Genomic DNA, 27,099 nt, shown 5'->3' on the forward strand with positions numbered 1-27,099 from the left:
AGGTGTGGACGTACTAATGGGTCGCCAGTTGTCGGTAACTTGCCGTCGACTAGGTGGTATGTTGTCATAGCTTGCCGTAGACATTGTCATAGCGGGGGTCCAGTTGCCGTTTTTTTGGCGACGTGCTACAAATGTGACAGTCGCCGGCAGTCGCCGAAAAAATTACCTAAGTGGGACATGTCCTTTAGGGAAAGTATTTCCCTGTACTTTCAAAGCTGGGACAGTCACTTGTTTGAGATCAGGGGAATCAAACAAAATAACAGAATTAGTGAATACTGCACGTTGATGGACATTAAAGAGAGGAAGAGAGATGGGGTAGGGTACACAAAAAAATTAATAAGTACATTATTATTAATGTCATCCATTCAGATCGACATAATTACCTGTTTATTGACAATGCAAATCGAGTATGTTGTGCAACACTAATTTATGATGAGTGGCAAGGATGACAATGTTATTAGTTTTCAATCATCGTCACAGATAATATTATTATTGAGTAAGTAAATTGAAAGGGAGTAAGGTTTTCCATCACCATTACAGATTCTCTACATCCGTTGGCCAAATGTTAGATTGCTGTACACAGCCATTCAGTTTCTCTGGGAAGATTTTGCCGTACATCTGTTTGTTGCTGGAAATAAAGTTAAAAAGGACTGGATAGGACTTGCATTGTATTCAAGAGAATTATATTAGGTTACATAGTCTTTTAAATAATAAGTGTCTTTTTTTTAAATCACTAACACTATTTCTCAGTAATGATATAAGGGTATCAAGTGACTAAATCCTGTTCAGATAGGTTACTGATTATTGCAATAATCAAGAGTCTCAACTAATTTGTGGCAGCCAGTTAAGAAGCAGTGTTTTTGGAATGTGTATTTTCCAAGTTGTTGTAAGCGATTTACTGCCACATAATTTTCTAAAGTGCTTTCATGCCTGAAAATATGTCTCTGGACTCTTTTTTTTTTAAATAGTAAAATAACCACAGTATTGTGTTCGGGAATGTAATTCAGGTCAGCAATTAATTGCAAAAAATATTATACTTATCCAAAAGTGATTGTAATGCGATATTTTTGTCTCACCACTGCTATGTTGTAAATTAGAGGCAAAGATTGGTAGAATTGAAATGATAACATTGAAATCTATATATTATAATTATCATTATTTCTCTTTGTAAGTATTGCTAACATATTGAGATTTCTTGTTCAGATTGATTTGGTGTACTTTGCTGTTGTAATTGTTTTACATCAGCATTTATAATAGAAATATTCTAATTTCAACAGGTTAACATTTTACGATGGCAAAACCCTCATATCAGCATTTGGTTAATTGTAATTAATTTATTAGCCAAGTACAAGGAATTTGATTTGCCAACAGTCATACAAAAAAGCAACAAGTTACATAACTACATAAAAATTAAACATAGACTTAAACGGTCACCACAATGGCGTATGAGAACCTCCAGGACACACAGCATAAGTGGAGGCCCACAGCCATCAGTTTAATGTCCGGGCCACACACACATGTCCTTCACTGTGATGTGACCAGAGTTGTGCCGAACACAGTCCCTGTCCACCAGAGTCAGAAAGCTGTCCATACTTGCACTGGACTACAGGATGTCCTCATGGAGCCATGTCCCTGCAAAACACCAAGATCACTGCACTCACGGCACTCCCTCCGAGTCCTCACCAGTGCAAGCAAGACGTCCATCTTGTTTTTTCGCCAACCTCACATTCTCCACTGTGATGGAAGGCAAATAACTTGCACCTTCTTTCCTCCTTTTCTCCCGCGGTTGGGGCGATCAAAACTTCCGCAGTTGGGACGGTCGAAGCTCCCGCATCGTGGCGATCAAAGCTCCCGCGATCATGAAGCCAAAGTTCCTGCGGTTGGAGCTCCCGCAGTCGATCCCTAACAGGGGTCCGCCAGTGCCACGATGTTACAGCCGTAGTGCAGACAGAGATACAATGAAAAATTTATATCTCCATTGAGGAAAGAGATAAAAAAGGTTTTCCCCCAAACCCACCCCCACCCATCCATGGAGCGGTGAGCAAATGTTTACTATCTTAAGATAGATCATGAAATACCGCTGAAGGACGCCAATTCTACTTACCTCCTCATTTTCCACTTTACATGTTTATTTCAGTATCTATCTATATATTACTAAAATTCTCATCTTGTTTGTTATTGAGTCTGCCTGTCTGTGATTCATGCCCTGAACTACGCCAAAATGGTACACAATAGCGCTATAATTTTTGGATCACCTTACTGACAATTGTCTTGTGGTGTGTTTTTATTGTTTCGTTCAGATTGATGGTATATTTTACAAGATATTCACATTTTCAACTTTACAAAATCCCACTTTGAGAAAAAAATTCTTCCATCTGCATTGGCAGTTACAGCTATGACGTCGCAATGGGATTGTAGCTCTGCCCGCTACAATGTTGCAATCCCAGTACACTGAGTCCTGGCAGCCCTAGCAAGTGCAATTGCACTTTTTAAAGTTTAAAATAAGGGAGGGGAATATTGTGTTGGGGAATGGGTTGTGTTGGAGCAGGCGAGTGGTGAAACATTGCCTTGGGGAACGGGTTGTGGTGGGGTCCAGGCCTCCCATGGGGGCTATGGGTGAGTGGTCGAATATTGCGTTGGGGGAATTGTTTGCATTGGGGGACCAGGCCTCCTGTGTGACAGGGGCCCAACGGGTCCCACTTGGTCTAGTATATATTACTAAAACTCATTTTGTTTGTTTGTTTGTATGCGTGAGTGTGAGATCCCCGCCAAAATGGTACACGATAGCGCTATAATTTGTCCTGTGATGTAAATCAAACAAGTTTTGTTCAAATTGGTGGTATATTTTACATTATTGACATTTTAAACTTTACAAAAATCACTTCAAACTACTTGTCCTGCCCGCCAGCTGCGTTCGACATCACAATTTAGATCCCGAATCTCATTTACATAACAAATGATGATTTTCCAAAAAACTCAGTTTTAATCAAATTCTTCCGTTTTCATTAACAACAAACATTGTCTTTAGGTTATTTTATTGAAAAAAACGCGATTTTCATTGAGAATGTAATTTAAAATAAAAACTATTTTCATTGTGGGGTTGGGATAGGGGGGGAGGTTTAATTTTAAAAAACATTGCAATTTTCATTGTGGGTGGGGGTAGGGGGTAGGGGGGAAGTGAGAAGTGGGGGAGCAGGGGGATAAAGGGGGAAGAGGGGGTAGTGAGGTGAAAGTGGGGGAGGTGATGAGGGAGAGTGGGGGGAGGAGGGGGATAGAGGGAGAGGAGGGAGGAGTGGAGGAGGTAGGGTGTGGGGGATAGAGAGAGAGGAGGGCTGTTGGGGGAGGTGAGGAGGGAGAGTGCGGGAGTTTGATGGGGAGGTGAGGAGGTGGGGGGAGCAGGGGTAAGGAGGGGAAGAGGGGTATAGGGAGGGGTTATGGAGGGAGGGAGTGACTGAGGGTAGGGGAAAGGAGAGGGAGGGAGAGGTGAGTGGGGGAGGGGAGAGATGAGGGAGGGTGAAGAGGAAGGGGAGGGAGTGCTGGGGATGAGGGGGAATGGAGGATAGGGGTAGGAAGAGGGATGGCGAGGCGCAGTTGGGGGAGGGTTGCCGTGACTCGCGTCACAACGGGGATCTCTGTGACGGAAACCCCTCAGCCGCGCCTGCGCAGTTGGGGGCTATGGGTCAGTGGTGGAATATTGCCTTGGGGACAGGACCAACGGGTCCGCACCTAGTATAGGTAGTTATAATGTTTTGTTTTACAGATACAGTGATATTTGAGTTACAATACAGCCATACAAGTAAAAAGAACACAATACACAATAGAATTTAACATAAACACCCACCACAATAGAATCAGCATTCTTCACTGTGATGTAAGGCAATAAAGTTGTCATCTTCCTCCTTTGTTCACCCGTGGTCGGGGCCTTGAACCCTCCGCAGTCGCCACTACAGATCTTCAGGCCCTCTCGTCGGGATGATCGAAACACCAGCGTCGGCACGGATCGGAACACACTTGGAGTTCCCGAATCGGCCACTAGAGGCCGCGGCTTCAGGATGTTAAAGTCCACACACCCCGTGGTCGAAGTCAGCGCCCCGCATGCGGCAAGAAGCTCTGCAGCTGCTCCATGATGTTAAAGTCAACTGGCACCCGTGGTTGGAGCTCCAACACTAGTGATCCTCTGTTGCTTGAAGCCCAGCCGCACCTGCTGCTTGAAGCTCAGGTCCAGTCTGGAAAGGCCGCACCAAACCAGGCCGCGAGGAGGGCGAAGATGCGACATGGAAAAAAGTTGCATCTCCGTCAAGGTAAGTGACTTAAAAAGGTTTCGCCCTATCTCTTCCCCTCCCCCACATCAGGTATACCGAGAAACAATAAAACATACATTTAGACTCATTAAAAGAAACAAAAAAGTCGAAAAAACACACGAGACACTGGCGCGGCTGCCACCTGGTGGAGGATACAGTCTCTAAGAAACGCTGTACAGTCTCTAAAGGGCCTGTCCCACGTACGCGTCCTTAGCATGCTAATTACGCAACCTCGTGGTCGTCTTGAGCCGCGACGGTCCCGCGAAGGTCGGGCGTGACTTCATTCGACCGCACAGCCGTTTGGAGCGCGTGACGTCATTTGAAGATGGACGCAAAATGCAGGAATAACTCAGCGGGACCGGCAGCATCTCTGGAGAGAAGGAATGGATGATGTTTCGGGTCGAGACTTCTTCAGTCTGAAAGAAGGGTCTCGACCCGAAACGTCACCCATTGTTTCTCTCCAGAGATACTTCCGGTCCCGCTGAGTTACTCCTGCATTTTGTGTCTTTCTTCAATTTTCTTGGCCCCGCTCTGGGAGTAGAAGTGGGGGCGGATCCGGATCCGCAATGGCCGTGAGCCCCAGGCCGAGTTCGGCGATCGTTTGCCTGCTTCTGCTGCTGTTGAAGGTGAGACGTTGCGTCGCGCCAGGGTCTTGAGCCTGTCCCACTTTGGCCGTCAGTTCCGCAACAGGCCGTTGGCGCGCAAAGATATTGTTCGCTACAAAGATTTCGGAGCCCCGCGCGATGTCGCGCACAACTACATACCCCTCCGCGCTTCTCAGTTGGACGGGCCCCGCGCGGCCATACGATGCACGTGCGCCTCAACGCGACAACGAGGTCGCGTAATTTGCGTGCTAAGGACACGTAAGTGGAACAGGCCCTTAAGAAACACTGAATCTTCCTATGAACCTGAGGATTGTCAAAGGTAATCTCACAATGACCATCTATGCACAGCTCATTGCTCCAATAATTGCAACATGAGCAGTTGAGAAAAGCATAATAAGCAGGAGGAGGAGGCAACTCAACTCTTTGTGCCATTTCGACCATTCAGTAAGATAATGGGTGATCTTTTACCTCAGCACCACTCCTGCTCCAACTCCATATTCCTAGAATTTCTTGTGTGGGAAGGAACTGCAAATGCTGGTGTAAACTGAAGATTAGACACAAAAAAGCTGGAGTAACTTTCAACGGGACAGGCAGTATCTCTGGAGAGAAGGAATGGGTGATGTTTCGGGTCCGGTCTGAAGAAGGGTCTGACCCGAAACTTCACCCATTCCTTCTCTCCAGAGATCCTGCGTGTCCTGTTGAGTTATTCCAGCGTTTTGTGTCTATCCTAGAATTCCTTAATTTCCAATAATCTAGAGATTTCCTTCCTGGCTATTTTAGCCAAAGATTTGTCCAAATATTTACCCCTCTCTGGGGGAAGGAAATTGAATCTGAATCCTATGTTTTGAGACTGTGATCTCCTGGTTCCAAATACTCTATGATTGTGGATGAGGGGAAGCATCATCTTTGCACCTAACCCATCGAGTCTCATTTGAGTTATGTAAGTATCAATGAGATTGCCTTGTTTAATAAAGGGCCAGTCTACCTACCCTTTCTTTGCCTACCACTGAAGGATTTAATCTTGTGAACATTGGCCATAAATCCTCTGTTGCAAGTATATCCTTACTCGGACAGGGAGACCAGATCTGTTCATAATATTCCAAGTGTAGTCTCACCAAAGTTCTCGTATAATTCCATTTAGATGCCAATACTCTTGTACTCAAGTGCTATCGTATTGATATGGCTATTGAATATAGTGAGATGCCTGGTCTACCTCTCCAGACACAGAAGTTCAAATCTAAGGAATGAATCAATTCAGAGGATTAAATAAATCTGTAATTTAAAAAAAAATAATAGATCGTTGTAAAAATCAATGAAGTCCATAAGTATCCTTCAAAGAAGAAAACCTTCTGGCTTTATCAGTCTAGCCTTTGTGTGAGTCCAGGCTCACCAATGTGGTTTACTCTTAACTTCTCTCCAAAATGCTTCTAAGCCAACTTCGGTATTAAGTGCTGTCATGGCTAGCGTATGTATACCAAATGTTGAAATCGTAATGATCAAGGCTTTTCCGAGATCTGTTTAATGTTTTTTTGAGAAGGGTTTATTTGGCTGCCCTCTGTGGCTTTTGCATAATTAAATATTTCCTCCTGACGTATTATACCTGAAATAGCAGGTACTATCGTTAATGTTTAAAAGACATTTGGATAGATACATGGATAGGATAAGTTTAGTGGGTTCTAGGTCAAGCACGGGCAGGTGTGACTAATATAGATGGGGCGCATGGACTAGATAGGCGGAAGGGCCTGTTTCCACACTGTATGACTCCATGACTCTAAATGCATTTGCAATTTGTTTTCACAGTCATCTATTTTGCTACTTCATGGAACTGATAAAGGGTGAATTATATAATGCTGTAAGTCCACTAGTTTTATTCTTAAGTTTAGCAAATGCCAGAAGATCGGTTCAGGATAGAATCACACAGACAATATTAAATGACCTTGCTGTGAAAGAAAAGTGAAAAATAATGCAGGGCCAAAGCCATGATTAAATACTGCATAGTATTCAAAATAGGCAACTGAAAATGCATACATTATCTAAAAAACTCTTGCACAACACTGTCTGTGAGACAAACTTTGTGAGCGTACAAATACCATGCTCTTTAAAAAAAACTTGAAATTGTTCTGCTATAATTTAATCGTTGTCATTTTTTTAATGTTAACATAGAACAACAGAACATAGAACAACAGTACAGCACAGGAACAGCCCCTTTGGCCCATAATGTCTGTGCCGAACATGAAACCAAACCCAACTCTTGTGCCTGCATGTAATCCACATCCCTCCATTCCCTGCATATACATGTGTCTGTCCAAAAGTCTCGTGAACCTGTCTGTGCCTCTCTCATATCCGTCTCCATCACTAACCCCGGCAGCTTGTTCCAGGCTCTCGTCACCCTTTGTGTGTAAACTAAACCGCTTGCCCCACACATCTCCTTTAAACATTGCTCCTCTCTCCTTAAAGCTATGCCTTCTGGTATTTGATTTCTATCCTGATAAAAAAAGGTTGTGACTGCCCATCCCATCAATGCTTCAAACATCAATGGACATTGTGAAAATCATCAGTGTAGTCATATTTAAGGAAGATGAGAAACCAAATAAAGAAGGTGACGGTCAGCACTGGAAATGATGTATCGATTTTAATCATACCCTTGTGTACAGTGGCAGCTACGGAAGCAAACTCTGCTGAATACACCCACCATGATCTTAACCAGAAGATTATCACTGCTTCCCATTCAGATTGCAAGTAGTTGGGATGAGTGCAAAAACCCAGACAATGACCAGAAATGTTTAGGAGCTGCAAGAGTTATTCATGCATCAATTTTCATCCTCACCTGCACAAAATCTGTTATTTGCTCAATGAAAAGAGGGGGATGTATCTTCCCTTGTGTTCTGAATAGTCACAGCTTTTTCATAACAACAGCCAAAGACACCAAGGCTGAAAGCCTGTTTAAAAATAATACATTATTTAAACTAAGTATTTCCTGTAATTTAGTTTAGTCTAGTTTATAGATACAGTGCAGAAACAGGCCCTTCGACCTATCGAGTCCGCGCTGACCATCGATCCCACATATTAACACTATCCTACACACACTTGGGACAGATTTTTACATTTACCAGGCCAATTAACCTACATACCTGTACGTCTTTGGAGTGTGGGAGAAAACCGAAGATCTTGATGAAAACCCACGCAGATCACGGGGAGAATGAGCAAACTCCGTGCTGACAGCACCCGTAGTCGGGATCGAACCCGGGTCTCCGGTTGCTACAAGTGCTGTAAGGTAGCAAGTCTACTACTGCGCCACCGTGCCGCTCTGTAATTGTACATCAAGGCACATCACGCCAAAGAATTACGCATGGGAACGGAATCCTGTTACTTGTTCGGGCCATCAAGGCCAGCAATGCATGTGGTGCAGTAGCTTGAGGAAAGCATCTTCACAGCGAGTGAGAGGTGTACAAAATCATGAGAGGAACGGATCGGGTAAACGGACAGAGTCCCTTGCCCAGAGTAGGGGAATTTCGAACCAGAGGACATAGGTTCACTTTTATACAAAAGGGTGGTGGGTGTGTGGAACAAACTGCTGGAAGAGGTAGTTGAGCCAGGTACTATCACAATGCTCAAGAAACGTTTATACAGGTACATGGATAGGACAGGTTTAGAAGAATATGCAGGCAGAAGGGACTAATGTAGATGGGATATGGTGGTCAGTGTGGGTATGTTGGCCTGTATCCACGCTGCATGACTCTGACATTTCTTGGTCATTTTCAGACATACATTTGTGTATATTCAAAAATTCAGGTGTACATTTGTGTTCCCTGCATTGTATTTACATCCCAGCATCCATTTATTTACATCAGTGGGACTGAGAGAATGGTGGTCACATTACAGGACCATCACCCAGAGGCACGAGTTTGAAGCACGAGTTTCGATGGGCTGAATGGCCTAATTCTACTCCTAGAACTCGTGAACCCGTCGGAAGCTGAGGAATTTAAACCCAAGAAATTAAATAAATCTGGGAATTGAAGACTCCACCATCTGCTGCTGAATTGTCATAAAATCCACTGATTCACACGTGTCCTTTGGGGATGGACGCCTGCCACCATGACTCATAATGTGAGCCCAGGCCCACCAACGTGATTGATTCTAACATTCTTCTGACGTTAATGGACAATTGGAAATAGAAAATGCATGCCGCTCATATCCTAAATTATTATATCATAAACTAATATACTGATTAACTGATACCGGGTGGCGCCATTGTGGTGGCAGCCTTGCCAGCAGCTGTTAGTCCTTTCACCCTTTTCGTTATTTTAGTGTCTTAGGTTTCTTAGTCCTTTTTATGTGGGGGGTGGTGGGGGGGAATAGGGGGAAACCGTTTCCCAGTCACTTACCTGGACGGAGATGCGTCTTTTCTCTGTGTCGCATCTTCGCCCCCCTTCCCCCCTCCCCCCCCCTCCTTCGCAGCCTACCAACTGAATTGGCGCAGCCTTTCCTACTGGAGACCGGCCAGAACTTCACCAGCGGGCGCAGCGCTGAATTACCATTGTGTAGTGGTGTTGGCGCTCCGGAGTGTTGGGCCTGCTGACTTTACACCGTGGAGCTGTGGTTTGCGGAGTTTCTAACCGCGGGTGGCGCTGACTTTAACATCGCCGAGGTCTGGGATCCCTTGCCGGGGGTCGCCAGTGTTGGAGCTCCGCCCAGCTCGGCCTGTGGAATTCGGGAGCCGCGGTCTCCTGTAGGAAGCGGCTGATTCGGAAACTCCAAGCCGCGAGTGTGTTCCGATCCGTTCCAAGGTCGGAGTTTCGATCATCCCGGCGAGAGGGCCGGTACATCGGGCCGTCCTTAGCGACGACTGCAGAGGGCTCAAGGGCCTCGACCACGGGAGAACAAAGAGGAAGATGACTGGACTTTAATGCCTTCCCTCACAGTGAGAAACGTTGATTCTGCTGTGGGGGATGTTCATGTTAAATTCTATTGTGTATTGTGTTCTTTTTATTTGTATGGCTGCATGGTAACTTAAATCTCACTGTACCAATTGGTGCATATGACAATAAATGTAACTTGAACTTGAACTTAATAACAAAGTAAATAAACAAAAAAATAACAAAGGATATGAGGATAAGGTGAGTATGTAGTTTCATATATACGGCCCTAAGGTCATTGCCATTTGCCTTGTAATCAATTAATTGGCAAAATAAGCATGAATATTCACGTCCTTACAATAATACTTTAACCTCTATCTGCTTTTCCGACCTCGATGCAGATTGGTTCCTACCACAGCCCGTTGGATAAGACATCAGTTTTGTGTCACTCTCTGTAGCGCTGGAAGATTAATTTGTTAAAGTGCATTAAGACTTTGCTAAAGTCATGACATTTTTTGCTGCTTCACTTCGCTACACCCTGCAAAATAGGTATTGAAGAATGTTTGTATTTCAGAAATTCTGTGGTTTCAAACACATGATCACAGGCTCTCAAGACCAAAACTGTCACAATTGCCATTGACCTTTTCAGCATTCAGCAGGATTGCTGATGAGCTCTCCATAGTTCTCATTAATAAGGCCTTGTTTTATCTAACTAAGAAACTGCCAGCTGTCTGTCTTTTCTACTTACCAGCATGCCTCAACCATTGACTGACTCAAGAAGTACATTTCACTTTATTTAATTCAAGCAGATTGGTTTCTCATTTTGTCCTCTTTAGAAACTGAGAGTGAGCGAAGGCTTTGAAGCCTAAATGCTTGAAGTAGTAAGTAACATCTAAGCAGTATCTTGCAGGCTGGGCTGGGCAGTTATCCGGCCTATTTGGCATATTATCATAATGTCTTAAGGGATAAAATGCAAGATTTATCCTTTAAGTGTGAGGTAAAACTTCAGTGTGTGAAAGGATTATTAAGACTGCTATCCTTCAGCTTTAAGGGAGCTATTAATATCTCCAAGAGGGTTTGAGCTATGCCTTGTCTCCTTGACAGACATATGGATGTAGCATTCGTTTCTTGTAGAATATCCAGAATTGTTTTAATTGTACGGAAGAAGTCAGTCTTTTCTTCTGCAGTTACACTTTGTGAAGGAAATCCAGGCATCCATCACCCTTCTGGAAGTAAAAGTGTTAAACACATTCCAGCTGTATTTAAGAAATATTCTTACATATCTTCTGCATATTGGAGATCAGACTACTTTTCTTCGAGTGATTTGTTATTTAACTTGAAAGTGATAATGTTTCGGAAGGTCATTCCATATTTAATTAACTTCATCCACCTCTGATGAAACTATATGAGAATATATGATGTATTTTGAGTCTGATTGTCATTTAGTACCAGGTTTGTGATAGGTATTCATTTTAGGCTGTTACACACCCACTATGAGGGAATCTGGTTTTGTCATTATTTTAAAGGATCCAAAGTGTAAATCCTTAGTTTTCTCAGTCTCTACTGATAATTGTCGGCCACTTAAATTAAGCATCAGTTAGATAGCTCTGTTTGTTCCCTCTCTGTTAAGCCCAAAGAGTCGTACCTTTTTCTGGTCACCACTGGATTTTCAACATTTTGAAAATTTTCGGCGACCTGCTGTGACTATGACGGATGCCGGCAAGTCGCCAAAAATAATGTGTAAGTGCGACAGGCCCTTTATTCTGGAGAAAAACTGCCTTTCATGTTTTGTTTGTGACTGTTCTAGCAGTGATTCTCAACAATCTATTTAGGTTAGCATACAGCTCTGCAATATTAGTCAAAACCTTTAATGATCATTAAATTGCAGTCTCTCATAGCAATGGTCAAGCAACGTTGCTTGTTGTATGCTTTGAATAGTTTCACCTAAAAAGCATCAGGTTTCATTTGCTTACGTTAAAAACTTGTGGCATGCATACACCTATTTGCTTCCTCATAGCTGTGCTAGGGTGTTAAGAAATTGGCTGCTGAGATGATTAATGCGCTTATTTCTATTTTCCAAAATATCCTACAGTTAAATAAAGTTTCAGTAGATTGGAAAATAGAAAATGTTATTCCTTTATTCAAAAAGGAAAGAAGGCAGGAGAACACATAGCTTAGCATCTGACATTGCAAAAATGTTAGAAGCTACTATTAAAAATGTTATAGCAGAGCATTTGGAAACATTTGAGGGAATTGGACAAAGTCCAGATGATTTGGTGAAAAGGAGATCATATTTCACCAGTTTAATGGAATGCTTTGAAGATTCACATGTGCTGTAAATAATGGTAGATAAAACATACTTTGATTTACAGAAGCAATTTGATAAGGAATCATGTTGCAGGTTATTGTGTAAAATAAAGGCTTTGGTAGAGATCATATTGATGTGAATAGAAGATTAATTTGATTAACAGGAAATAGAGCGTGGTCATAATGATTTCTCAGCTTGCAAAATGTAATGAATCATGTGCTATTGGGATTGGTGCTGCGGCTTCAGCCTTTTACAATTCATATGAATGATTTGGATGAAAGCACAGAGTGGGGTTGCTGAATTAACTAATGACACAAGGATAGGTAGGAAACATATCCAGTATAGAAAGTCCCTTGGGATGTCTTGATTTGGGTTTTATATTGGCTGATGGAACTTTACTTACTGGAGTTGAGGAATCGTGTAAGATTCTTTGGGGCCATGGGAGAAGCTGGAACCAGAAGACATGAGTGCCCACTTGAAATGAAATGAAATGAAATGAAATGATTCAATTTATTGTCATTGTCAGTGTACAGTACAGAGACAACGAAATGCATTTTTAGCATCTCCCTTGAAAGGGAGACACAGGGCGTCGCGGTGTGCCCGCGCCTGCCGCCGTAACATTCCATTACAGGCAAAGGTGGGTGAAGTGTCTTGCCCAAGGACACAACGACAGTATGCACTCCAAGCGGGATTTGAACCGGCTACCCTCCGGTCGCCAGCCGAACTCTTAGCCCATTGTGCTATCTGTCGTCACTTAAGACTGAGATGAGAAATAGTATATCTTCTATGATGGTTATGAGTGTATCCTTGTCATAGAAAGACGTGGGACAGAGTCCCTGAATATATTTAAGCTGCAGTGAGTAGATTTGTAACCTTTTAAAAAAAAAAAATCAAGAGTGTGAAGATAAAATAGTCTGCAGATGCTGGAATCTGGAACAAAGTACAATAGAACGCTTGAGGAAGTGAGTGGCTCAAGCTGCAACTGTGGAGGCTAAAAGGGCAAGCTGCTATGTTGCCGTTGTGACCCTGCATCAGGACTTTGAGGGAAGAAAAAAAACTGGCAAGATGTGGCGGTATGAGTGGGAGGGGAATGTTAAATGGCCAATAGTTGCAAGAACGGAACTCACTATCAAAACATGGAGGGGACGGGGACACAATTTTTTGGCGGCAGTGTGCGTATGCTCACACTCACACACACGCGCGCGAGGCTTCGGAGGCTCAATCCAGCGCTAAATGCAGCTCAACTGCCTGTCTCACCGGGTTAACTAACGGCCCTGTCTGAACTGACGGGATACCAGCGCTGCTTCTCCTCGCTGGCCATATTTCCCGCAAGCCCAGGCAGGTTAACCTGGCGGAGATGTCGCCCACCTCTCAAAACATGGGGGAAGGCATGTCCCTTCTGGCCTCCCCCGTGTTTTCCGCCCCTGAATAGTTGATAGGTGGAAACAGATGGGGAGGGAATGTTGGGTAGGAGGCGTGTATTCCCCCTTTGTTCCCCTTCACACAGCCTGATTCCATCTGTCTATATTGCACCCCACTCCCAAAATAAAACCTTTCATTTTTTCAATTATTGGAAGGTACAGCAATCACCTTTCTAATGCTCTTCTGCATATACAATCAAACGAGAGATGTCTCTATCCTGGCTCATCCAAAATCTGTCTGGGGTAGCTCCCTTATCTGAAGACTCACTTTCTCGTTGCCATGATATTTTCCAATGTTATCATTCAACATATATTGCGATTGTACCAGCGCTACCCAACCAGGTAATAATGTGAAATTGGTTATTGTAAAACTGTATGTACCTTACCTACTCGATTGATTGACAGGAATGGCATTTTGTTTTTATTTTGTTTTTCCAGGAGCTGACTAGTTTCAATTATTTGGACTTGTATAAACTTGCTGACCTATTTAACCTTACACTGCTGGAAGAAGCAGTGGTGAGCTTCCTGGTCAAACACCTTTCTGAACTACTGAAGAACCATGCAGAAAAGGTCATGACTCTTCCCTACAGGCTGCTTCGAGAGGTTTTAAAGAGTGACCGTCTGACTTCGCTGAGTGAGGAACAGATATGGCAGGTAATGTAAAAGCTGAGATGTGTTCAACTCCCTGCAGTGTTCCAAGTTCTTCCCTTTGAAAACATTTGTATTCCTTCTTGTGCTATGGATCCACATTATCCCCACCAGGTTTGTATTAAAGTGGTAGTGAGTAGTTTTTCAAGCACCTCCTCCAACCTCGTCTACTGTATCCTCATCTATTGTTCAAGATGTGGTCTCTTATACATCGGCAAGACCAGATGCAGACTAGGCGATTGTTTCACGGAACACCTTCGCTCAGCCAGCCTGAACCAACCTGATCTCCCGGTTGCTGGACACTTTAATTCTCCTTCCCATTCCTACATAGACTCTTCTGTCCTCGGTCTCCTCCATTGTCAGAGTGAGGCTAAACACAAATTGGAGGAACAGCATCTCATATTTCGCTTGGGCAACTTACAGCCCAGTGGTATGAATATTGATTTCTCTCACTTCGGGTAACCCCGGCATTCCCTTTCTCTCTATCCCTCCCTCACTGAAGTCGCACTAGTTTCTCATTTTCACCCTACAAACAGCTTACAATGGCCTGTTTCCTACATCACCTTTCATATCTTTGCATATCTTTCATTCATTGTTTTTTATCTTTCCACATCACCATCTATATCTCTCGTTTTCCTTATCCCTAACCAATCTGAAGAAAGGTCTCGACCCAAAACGTCAGCCATTCCTTCTCTCCAGAGATGCTGCCTGTCTCGCTGAGTTACTCCAGCTTTTTGTGTCTATCTTTTGTATTAAAGTGGGACTTCTGGTGTGATCCTTGAGTGTACATGTTATTGGTTATTCACATTAAATTCTATTGTATAATTGCTAAGTGACTATTGCAAATGTCCAGGAGGTGGCGCTGAATATAGCACACTGGTGCACTGGATCCTGAACTAGATCACTATTTTCATCACTATTGCTACTTTAGTTGATAGCCAAAGGCTGGCATGCATGAAGGATCAAAACTGCAACCTTCCTAAACTGTAGTAGTCACCTTCCTATAACATATATGTAGATAGGATACATAACAGTTCAGTGTTCAAATTTTCCATTGGTGCATTCTTGTGAGCCCACTATGGATGTGAATTTTATATCCAAACGTCAAGAGTGTTTTATTGTCACATGTCCCGGATGGGACAATGAAATTCTTACTTGTTGCAGCACAACAGAATGTGTGAATATGTAAACATTGTACATAACGGGAAAAAAAAAGAAGAAACAGTTCAATAAATAACAAATATAGTGCAAATAACAAATAATAATATAGTCTTTTGCAGTTCAGAGCTCAGAGCTTATTCATGGTTGTGTTTAATAGCCTGATGGCTGTGGGGAAGAAAGCTGTTACTGAACCTGGACATTACAGTTTTCAGGCACCTGACTAAGTATTTCAAAATTATTTCGAAGTGTGAAGTTTATTAGAATGGACTAATTTCAAGCTCTTCTAAAATGGTTCGCAATATAGCTGTTGAAGTTACCTTTAGCGTAGAAAAGGGCTCATTTGATTCACTGCCTGTCTCCTGAGACCGTAAAGATCTTTCGAAATAGGATGAGGGCCTTTTATTAATTGCTTATTGACTATTCATTTTAGGCTGATAAGCTTTCTTCCAAGCATTCTGCTTTGGTGATCGTATCATGGAAGGCATTGAGAAAGGGAATATCTGGATTACAAAGTGAAACAATTCACAGGTACAATTGGGATCACTCAACCATAGACATACCAACATTCTCTGATTAAAAGAAGACTGTCACAAAAGTCCTGTTACTGTCAGATTATGTGTTTGTGTTGGAAGACGATGTGGGAGAGTCTTTGAGAATTCTATTCCATCGCTGCATAAAATTAGTTCGCTGAATTTGAAGTCATTTGGATTTGGGAATATTAAATTTGATATTGCAATCCTTTTTGCCTTTGTACTCTTGTGTCTATCCTACTGAGGTAATTGAATGGCAAATTTCTATTTTAATATTATGTTTATTTTGGAGAAATCAAGATGATTTATTTTGATCGTGCTAGCAACCTTTCAGTAATTCATCCAATAATGGAACAGTGATTTCTGGCTAATTATTGTGTTGTATAAGGGCCTTATTAACTTACCATCTACAAGAAAAATCTGACTAATTCTGAAACCTAAATTAAGGGCTAGTTTATGCCACAAGGATCACAATCTTTAGGAAGACTTTGCTAAAGTGATGAGCACAATTGCTTCACTGTTTCTCACAATATTTACCCCATTAATTCTTACAGCCATGCACAGTGAGCCTCCTTATGAATGAAAATTGAGTTAGTCTGTGGATGTTTGGGTGATGCTGGTTGAGGTGGGAATTCAAGGATCCATTTGCACACAAACTCAGCAGCACAGGCAGCATCTCTGGAAGACATGGATTGGTGACGTTTCAGGGGCATAGGACCCTTCGTCCGTCTGATGTTTTTGGGGTCGGGACCCTTCTTCAGGCTGACGTTTCGGGTCGGAATCATTCTTCAGAGCGCCCGGACATGAGATGTCATCTATCCATGTTATCCAGAGATTCTTCCTGACCTGCTGAGTTATGCCCCTGTCCCTCTTCGGAAACCAGAACGGAAACCTCTGGAGACTTTGCGACCTACCCAAGGTTTCCGTGCAGTTCCCGGAGGTTGCAGGTGGTTGCCGGAGGTTGCAGGTAGTGGAAGCAGGTAGGGAGACTGACAAAAACCTCCGGGAACCGCACGGAAACCTTGGGTGGGGCACAAAGTCTCCAGAGGTTTCCGTTCAAGTTTCCTAAGTGGGACAGGGGCATTACTCTAGCACTTTGTGTTCTTTCAATCAAATACTCTATTCTTTTTCCCTCACACCCTTATCCTGCCTTCCCATGAATGTATCTATATTATTCATCTCAACCAGTCCATTGTCACCACCACCTACACCTGTACCTTCCAAGTAATCTGACCCATAATTTTTTTTATCAAAAAGTTCTGCTTCACATTTATCTTCCTCCCCATTTGTCATTTATTTCTCCGTTCTGCAAGTTTACTGATGCCCTGATCAGGAAACTGTACCTCAAACTTAATTCGCGAGTAATTCTTCAAAAAGAATATCATCAGACAGGATTACATGCTCCAGCCCTTACTGGGATTTTATTTTGGAAATAAACATGCCACCAACTGAGTCAATCTGACATTTAATATCTTGCTGCTTGCACTCTCATAAGCTATTGTATTAAAGTGCAACACAAAAAAGTTGTAGTAACTCAGCGGGACAGGTAGCATAACTGGGGAGAAAGAATTTAACCAAACTAGGACTCAATGTCAAAATGATGAAGTAGTGAGCCATCTTGGCGGGCAGTGCATTCACAATCCATAAACGTTATCTCCCGGTTGCTAAACACTTTAATTCTCCAACCCAATCCCACACAGACCTTTCTGTCCTAGGTCCCCTCCATTGTCAGAGTGAAACTAAATACAAATTGGAAGAACAGCATCTCATATTTTGCTTGGGGAGCTCACAGCCCAGTGGTATGAATATTAATTTCTCTAACTTCAAGAAACCCCGGCATTCCCTCTCTCTCAATCCCTCCCCCACCCGTCAGACCAGCTTCTCGTTTTCACTCAACAAACAGCTAACATAGAAACATAGAAACATAGAAATTAGGTGCAGGAGTAGGCCATTCGGCCCTTCGAGCCTGCACCGCCATTCAATATGATCATGGCTGATCATCCAACTCAGTATCCCGTACCTGCCTTCTCTCCATACCCTCTGATCCCCTTAGCCACAAGGGCCACATCTAACTCCCTCTTAAATATAGCCAATGAACTGTGGCCTCAACTACCTTCTGTGGCAGAGAATTCCACAGATTCACCACTCTCTGTGAAAAATGTTTTCCTCCAGCTTTTTGTGTCCTGACGGCTCCTTTCAGTGTCGGCGAACTCCATCCCTGGTCAAGAGGGCTAAAGCTTGATTCCGTCGATCTGGATTCTGGGAGTGGTGTACATAACGTCTGCCACCCCAGGGTCAAGCACCTTTTTAGTTTAAGAAAGAACTGCAGATGCTGGAAAAATCGAAGGTAGACAAAAATGCTGGAGGAACTCAGCAGGTGAGGCAGCCAAGCTGAGATCACTATCCTACCTACGTACACTAGGGACAATTTACAATTAAACAGAGCTTCAATCCATTCCCTATGTCCCACTGCGCACTCTATTTCTCTCCCATTGATATCTTCACTAGCCTGGAATCGCCTTAATCCAAGAAAGTTGATGGTATGAAATTTGTTAAGTGTGCCCTCCCCTAATTCCTCATTTACAGGTGCACTCTCCTAACTCCCCATGTATAGACAATAGGTGCAGTGTAGGCCATTCGGCCCTTCGAGCCAGCACCGCCATTCAATGTGATCATGGCTGATCATCCCCAATCAGTACCCCGTTCCTGCCTTCTCCCCATATCCCCTGACTCCACTATCTTTAAGAGCCCTATCTAGCTCTCTCTGAAAAGCATTCAGAGAACTGGCCTCCACGCGAATGCCACAGACTCACAACTCTCTGTGAAAAAGTGTTTCCTTGTCTCCATTCTAAATGGCCTACCCTTTATTCTTAAACTGTGGCCCCTGGTTCTGGACTCCCCCAACATCGGGAACATGTTTCCTGCCTCTGGCGTGTCCAAACCCTTAATAAACTTATATGTTTCAATTAGAATCCCTCTCATCCTAAATTCCCATGTACACAAGCCCAGCTGCTCCATTCTCTCAGCTGGTGCTCACCCCTAATTCCCCATTTACTGGTGCCCACCCCTAATTCCCCATTTACTGGTGCCCACCCCTAATTCCCCATTTACTGGTGCCCACCCCTAATTCCCCATTTACTGGTGCCCTCCCCTAATTCCCCATTTACAGGTGCCCACCCCTAATTCCCCATTTACAGGTGCCCACCCCTAATTCCCCTTCTGATCTCAAGTGCTGTCTTTGTATGAGGTCTGCACATTCTTAGAAACATGGAAACAGAAATTAGGTGCAGTAGGCCATTCGGCCCTTCGAGCCTGCACCGCCATTCAATATGATCATGGCTGATCATCCAACTCAGTATCCCGTACCTGCCTTCTCTCCATACCCCCTGATCTCCTTAGCCACAAGGGCCACATCTAACTCCCTCTTAAATATAGCCAATGAACTGGCCTCAACTACCCTCTGTGGCAGAGAGTTCCAGAGATTCACCCTCTCTGTGTGAAAAAAGTTTTTCTCATCTCGTTTTTAAAGGATTCCCCCCTTATCCTTAAGCTGTGACCCCTTGTCCCGGACTTCCCTAACATCGGGAACAATCTTCCTGCATCTAGCCTGTCCAACCCCTTAAGAATTTTGTAAGTTTCTATAAGATCCCCTCTCAATCTTCTAAATTCTAGAGAGTATAAACCAAGTAGCAATGTTACAAAATTTTGAGATTTAAAAAATCAAGTCTGCAATTTATCCCATCAGATAAAGCATAACAATAAGTTTAATTTGACACCTAATTCACTTTCATATCTCAAGTAATAAAAAAGTTATGGCCATTTTCATACTCGGAAATTAGCATCTTGTTCCCTCTTGATTTTCTATGGACATAACATAAAAGCTGTGATCGTGGACAGTCAAAAGCCCATAACCTTCTTAAAAATTAAGAGAACTGAATGAAATTTTCAGTTATCATAGATTGAAGCATTCTGAAACAAATATAAAATAATCTTACTTGGATGACCTGAAATTAATTAGTTCGTCCATATAATTAGTTAGTTACCCAATTGTAGCTAATTTCAAACTTCAATTATTAGATCTAAACATCTATCCATTTCTTAATAAATGATTAACATTTTTAAATAGCCCAAGTGTCCAAATAATATTCACAAATAATTCACCATAAAACATGATTTTTAAATCTCATTTACATCAATTTATAGGCCAAATGGAAGGAATTTAGTGTTCAATTGCTGTAAATTAAAGTCCATTCAAATCGGCAGTGGGTTCTTGTGAATGCGCTGGTTTAGAACGTTCACATTGCACTGGATTTGTGCCCTCAAATGCCCACAAAAATACTGCGGGATATAAAGAGCCCAAAATGAACTACTCGCTATAGAAAACTTTATATACAGGGTTATAAACAAGCCCCATTTAATGTAAAAATAAGGTACATACCTTTAATTGTTTGCTTTATAAAACCCTGGGGCTGCGAGAGGTTGCGGATTGAGAGAGTGATTTCTAAACTACTATAACTATTATACAAGGCCATAAAAAGTAATAATACCTTTTGCGACGGGGTCTTCCAGCGATTTTCCGTTAATGATTTACTAGGCTGAACATTTTCGATTGGAACAGCCTAGTAAAAATCGCGTTTTAAACTTGCCCCCTCTAAACAGCGCCAAAATCACACACACGGGGTAGGGCAGATGCTCAGCCACGATTCAGGTAGGTTTTGTAACATACCTAAACCAAGTCTATCCAGTCTTTCTTCATAAGACAGTCCTGACATCCCAGGAATCAGTCTGGTGAACCGTCTCTGCACTCCCTCTATGGCAATAATGTCCTTCCTCAGATTTGGAGACCAAAACTGTACGCAATACTCCAGGTGTCGTCTCACCAAGACCCTGTACAACTGCAGTAGAACCTCCCTGCTCCTATACTCAAATCCTTTTGCAATGAAAGCTAACATACCATTCGCTTTCTTTACTGCCTGCTGCACCTGCATGCCTACCTTCAATGGCCTGTTTCCTTTATCATCATTACTTTTTTGCATATCTTTCATTCATTGTTCTTTATCTCTCTACTTCATCGTCTATATCTCTTGGTTCCCTTACCCCTAACTAGTCTGAAGAAGGGTCTCGACCCGAGATGTCACCCAGTCCTGCTGTCACTACCTGCTGAGGTTCTACCTGTCCCCGGTGTTACGAAGGATGGGCCTGGCGCAGATGCCACACAATGTGCCAGTCAGCTGTACATTGCCGACCCATCTGTTGTTTGTGGAAAGGTTCTTCTGGACCAACACCTTTGACCACAAGTCCATCGGGCAGTGGTCAGCACGGAACGTCCTGCAGGCACTGCAGGGAAAGGACTCGATGGATCCGGTGGCGTGATTCCCAGAGCAGACTGCCCAGATCGTCTGGCAAAATGCCTCATTGCCAGAGCTCACCAACAAGCACCAAGACCTGGCTTGGCTGGCGGTGAGGGGAGCCCTCCCTGTCAGATCCTTCCTGCACTGTCGGAACCTCACTACCAGCGCACGCTGCCCTCGGGATGGCTGCTATGGAGAGGAGACGGTTGCCCACCTCTTTGCGGAGTGTGGATTCGCAAAGAGAGTCTGGAGAGGTCTGCAAGGGTCCCTGTCATGGTTTATTCCGAACAGCTCCGTCACAGAGGACTCTGTGATTTACGGAGTTCCCAGGGACGCATTCAGAGACTGACATCGAGTGCTGCTGGAAGGTCATTAACTCGGTGAAAGACGCCCTTTGGTCTGCCCGAACGCTGTTCACCACCCAGCGGAGCGAGATGTCCGTCGGGGGAATGTTGCTGACTGGCCCGCTGCAGACTGCAGGAGTACATGCTGAGGGACGCACTGAAGCTCGATGCTGCCAACGCCAAGGCTTGGTGGAGGAGGACCACAGTCTAGGGTCCTTCCGCTGCTGGACATGGGGGGCAGGGTGTGGTGGAGACGCCCCTCAAAATAAGGGAAGGGATCCCACGCCAGTGGGCCACATGAGTGGCAAGGGTGGGGGATACATTTGTGAAATTTGAGAATGTATGTAGGCTGTATTGAAAAATTTGTATAGCCTTCGAAAATGTCGGATGAATTTGTTGCACGGTTCAGGTATTGCATATATTTATTACTTGAATAAAGTCTAATTTGAAATTAAAAAATAAATTCCTTCTCTCCAGAGATGCTGCCTGCCTCACTGAGTTACTCCAGCATTTAGTGTCTGTCTAAGGTTTAAACCAACATCTGCAGTTCCTTCCTTCATAATAAATGCTCTTGTTCTGCATTTTTGATTGGTGTGATTTCTGGGGTAGAGTGGTGTTTGGAGAGCCTATCTTCCAATATTTTAGGTAATACAATATGCGGCTCCAGGAATTTCAGGCCAAGTATATTAAGGTACAATCGAATAAACCTATTATTGATGATTAAAGGGTCTCGACCCGAAACATCACCCATTCCTTCTCCAGAGATGCTGCCTGTCCCCCTTTCCTTCTCTCCTCTCCAGAGATGCTGCTGGATTTACTCCAGCATTTTGTGTCTACCTATTACTGATGATTGTTTGATATAAATAGCAGATTTATTTTAATCTAAAATTACCAGCCCAGTTTCCTGCATCTTTATAATTCCTTTAGTGTTCTCCTTGAAGCTGGACTTTGTTATTTGGAGTCAATTAACAGGCATGTATGATTGTTAGCCAATTATATGTTCAGTGAAGCATGGATATTTGTTTTTGCTATTTAAGTAAACAGACAATTTAAATAGTAAACTCAACAGTATAAAATAAAATTAACTGAACCCTAATGTCTCAAGTGTAGTCAAGTTCCAGCATTTCTGCTGAGGTTATACTGTTAATGCAATATACCGTGGAAAAATCTAATATGCAGCCTTGGGTGAAGATTGGATAGTCTACAGGATTAGTGTCAGCATTCTTTATAGAAGTGAAACTTGATGGGCAGGCTGGAGACAGATCTACAAAATCTCATTAAATTGGTGAATTGTTCATTACCAAGCTCACTGGCTTTAATAAAGTGCTCGTTGACTTTCCTGCATCCTCAATCCCACTGAAAAAGAATAGCAGCTTGGAAGGTTGTTAGCCATGCAAGGAGAAAATGGAACAAAGCAGGACAGTCAAATTAAAGAGAGAGAGAGAGAGTGGGTTTCAGAGAGTGATTCTGCCAACTACTTTCCTACAATACTAGGGGCAAGTACTGGAGGGTTGGAAAACACCGTATGTAGCAACCTGGCCTAACAGCTTAGAAACTCGCTGCAATCAGATGAAAATGAGACCTGCCACAGTGATGATTACCTGCAGCTCTCTGATCATCTGCCTCTTTTTAGTTAATGAGCAACATGAGGAATCCATGCCTTTTCGAGTGTGTGGCTGAGAATTTAGGGCTGCAGGGCTGAGAATTTAGATAAAATAATTCTCTGGGAATTTTTTTTAAATTCTCGAAGGGATTATAGAATATTAAAACTGTATGTTCCTTACAATAATCAAAAATAGTTTACAAAAAATTGTTCCTCGACCCTCTAGATTTTGATACGGCATATATTTCTAAAACAAAATTGTTAGGGAAAATAGAATAACGCATCCTGTTATGTGAAATGAGCACGCCTTCATAATTCTAAAACAAAGCGAGAGTATGTTTACCATCTCATCTTAGAAAGCACCAATGGCATTAGTCAGCATCCAGAGATGAGGAATGGCTTGCTTCGTTATATTTTTGACAACTAATATTCTCCAAAAATCCTTTATCTACAGATTAAAATGGCTCCTTAAAATATTGCATGAATCCCACTAACATTATGGGTAATTTTATTGCAGTGTAGAATATTCATTCTTGCAATTGTCAGCCCGGTTTCCGACATGACCTTATTTGAATCCAGGAGCTGCAGGTGCCAAAGTTCACTACTGCAAGTGTACTTTTAGTACAACTGCTTCAGAAATACTGAGGGAAATAGTATGAAAATTAAAGAGAATGAGAGTAGCCTGTAGGAGTCTGGAGAAGCCTGGTTTCTTGTTCAATGTCTGACATGTCGTATCTTGGTGAAGCCAAAGTAAAGATTATTTCTTGATATTTAAAACAAAAGTTCAAGAAAACAAAAGACAAAGCAAGTTTTTCTCCGCTGTCATAGAAATGAATGCGATTACAAAATGCAATTTGCTGTGTTTCAGATTTTGGTGACAGAATTATCAAAGTTTTAACGGGAACTACAACAAAATTCGAGTGTTTATGTAAATGTCATAATTTTTGCTTGAATCCACTGACCTTGATTCTTTCCCCATATTAACTAAATCAAATTGAAAATTAAGATGGCACTTTTAAACATCAACTGTAGGTTTTGATATTGGCTATTATTTTGGATTGAAGGTAGACACAAAATGTTGGAGTAACTCAGCGGGTGAGGCAGCATCTCTGGAGAGAAGGAATGGGCGACGTTTCGGGTCGAGACCCTTTATCAGACTGATGACAGGGTAGGGGGCGGAACAAAGATAGATTGTACATGTTGAAACATATTTGGTGACAGTGGAGCCAATTTTGCTGTCGTAGGTTGTTGTAGGCGCGTCGTGGGTTGTCGTAGGTGCTGTCATAGGTTGTCGCTAGGTGTCATAGGTGAATTCCATTAAAACTAGTCCCTGGCAGTCGCTTAAAGAGTCACCTAAGTGGGACAGGCTCATTACTCTCCACCCTCCGAGTAGAAAAAATACAGTGTTGTCTTTCCAAATCTTGTACATCCTTTCCAAGATGTTCACAATACTACAGATTTTATCTAACCTGATCTTTCACGTTGAATAGGTAGTCATTCATATTGATTTTTACAAACAAATAGGGACATGTGGAGGAAATTACATTTTGGAAAGTCAAGTACTTAAGATGATGAGGCAGGTTACTTAGATGTACGCAAGCTTGACTTTGCATTATGCATTTATGGAGGAAGTCTGTACCCCAATTTTACATCTCCCTTCGCCCAACCTGAATATATCCTGCACATGAACAATGACCAGTTTAGTACTATGCATGGAAGTAATCACAGTTGGCAAAATCTTAGTAAAGTAGTCTCAACTTCAAGGAGAAAAAAAATATTGTGGAATAAAACCTGGTAAAAACATTGAGGATTTTAGGTTTTGGGATAATTGGGATGAGTTGCGTTTCTTCCTTCCTCGACCAAAATACTGACCGAGTATTTTCCATTTAATTAAAAATGGTGAATACAAAAAAATGGCATGCATTAAAAATTACTTTGCATGCTGAAAAATATATCAGCACAGTTAGAATTCACATTGAATTTTAGAGCCGTTTATCAAACCTTATAATAAAAACAATGTTATCAGGAAAAATTATTTAGTTTAAATATCAGACCTGTGAGCAGGATAAATGTGTAAATAAGAGAACCACAGTGCACACTTGCATTGGCAACTGATTGTTGGTGAGCTGAAGTTATATGAAGTGAGCGGAAGATGGCAATATTAGGTTAATTAGTGTTTATGCAGTAAAAGTGGCAACAAGGACTGTGAAGTTGTGATACTGAAAGAGTCCAGTTAATGCTGACGGAAGAACTCCAACCATCATGTTTATTAGACTGCTAAGAAAACAAAACTAATTGGCCCACCGGCTTTTACCTGCATAACGGTGCAGATGATCTGTGCTTCCATGCAAAAACGGACGACTCAAATATCCACTCAGCTAATCGCTGCTCATTGAGCCATGGTGTTCTGCTGTTGACCTCTTTACAATCATTCTGCAGAGGATTCAACTCTCTGACCCAAGGCCCTGAGACATTAATTCAATGGAATGTGGCAAAGGAAGAAAAGTAATTAAAAAAAAATAACGTTGTTGCTTTGATTCATTACTTTTAACTATTTGTGTTTTTTAAATTTGTTTTAATTGACTGCTTTGCAAAAAATATTTCATAATAATTTGTTTTGATTTTGATTGATCTAGAGCTGAATGCTAGGGACATTTATTGCATTGAATGCCTTGGAGCGCTCGTAGCTTCTTCTTCTCCTAGGGCTGCTCTAGGGACACGGGCTTCCTGAATCACTTTGCTGCTTGAAGTCACTGTTGAAACTCCACCGTTTAGTTTAGTTTAGTTTAGATTAGAGATACAGGGTCTACGGCCTACCGAGTCAATAGACAATAGACAATAGGTGCAGGAGTAGGCCATTTGGCCCTTCAAGCCAGCACCGCCATTCAATGTGATCTTGGCTGATCATCCACAATCAGTACCCCGCTCCTGCCTTCTCCCTATATCCCCTGACTCCGCTATCTTCAAGAGCCCTATCTAGCGCTCTCTTGAAAGTATCCAGCCAAACGGCCTCCACCGCCCTTTGAGGCAGAGAATTCCACACTCACAACTCTCTGTGTGACAAAGTGTTTCCTCATCTTCGTTCTAAATGGCTTAACCCTTATTCTTAAACTGTGGCCCCTGGTTCTGGACTCCCCCAAAATCGGGAAGAAAGGAAGAGACAGAGACATTGGGCTGAGGGAGAGCTGGGTAGGGGAGAAGAAAGCAGGGACTATCTGAAATTGAAGAAAATGTTCATACCGCTGGGGTGTAAACTGCCCAAGTGAAATATGAGGTGCTGCTCTTCCAATTTACGGTGGGCCTCAGTCTGGCCATGGAAGAGGCCCAGGACAGAAAGGTCAGATTTGGAATGAGAGGGGGAGTTGAAGTGCTGAGCTACCGGGGGATTAGGTTGGTTATTGCGAACCGAGCGGAGGTGTTGGGCGAAGCAATCGCCAAGCCTGCGCTTGGTCTCACCGAGGTTGATCATACGCTGAATAATCCAACTACATATTTGTTTGGAAGTGGAATGAAATAATAGAAACTGCATTCATTTCAATGTGTAAAAAGAGTTGAGATACTGTATTATAATTTTGCTGCATGTCATTGTGGTATATATCATGTCTTGAGTGGTGAATATGTTTAGTTTGTGGCTTTATTTGAAGCAGAAATAATATGTGAATGCTTCATTGAGCATAATTCCAACTGGTAACTACGCACTTCGTTCAAGCACATTATCGCATGCGTCATGCAAACCGTCTTAAATGACCACCTATACTGTCATTAGGCAACCTAAAAAACTGCAAAGGTTGCCCGGCTGACAACAGAGTAAAAAAGTTAAGTGAGAGCCCTGGAATAGCATGTTGGCCTTCATAACAAGAGCAGTGAGTATAGGAGCAAAGAGGTCCTTCTGCAGTTGTTCAGAGTCCTAGTGAGAACGCCTGGAGTATGCAGTTCTGTCCAAATTTGAGGAAGGCATTTCATTGCAGCAT

At 42.7% G+C, this 27,099-nt stretch overlaps 1 protein-coding gene across 3 annotated transcripts in view; it reads left to right on the forward strand.

The window, feature by feature from the left end:
* klhl32 (kelch-like family member 32) overlaps positions 1-27,099 on the forward strand; it is a 199,208-nt gene that overhangs the window by 121,500 nt on the left and 50,609 nt on the right. For all 3 annotated transcript variants that reach the window (XM_055635854.1, XM_055635853.1, XM_055635852.1), the window contains exon 6: positions 13,930-14,145. In XM_055635854.1, coding sequence (XP_055491829.1) covers positions 13,930-14,145 — 216 coding nt within the window. The remainder of the gene's footprint in view (positions 1-13,929; positions 14,146-27,099) is intronic.

This window comes from Leucoraja erinacea, chromosome 5, assembly GCF_028641065.1.
Source record: "Leucoraja erinacea ecotype New England chromosome 5, Leri_hhj_1, whole genome shotgun sequence".
Lineage (NCBI taxonomy): Eukaryota > Metazoa > Chordata > Chondrichthyes > Rajiformes > Rajidae > Leucoraja > Leucoraja erinaceus.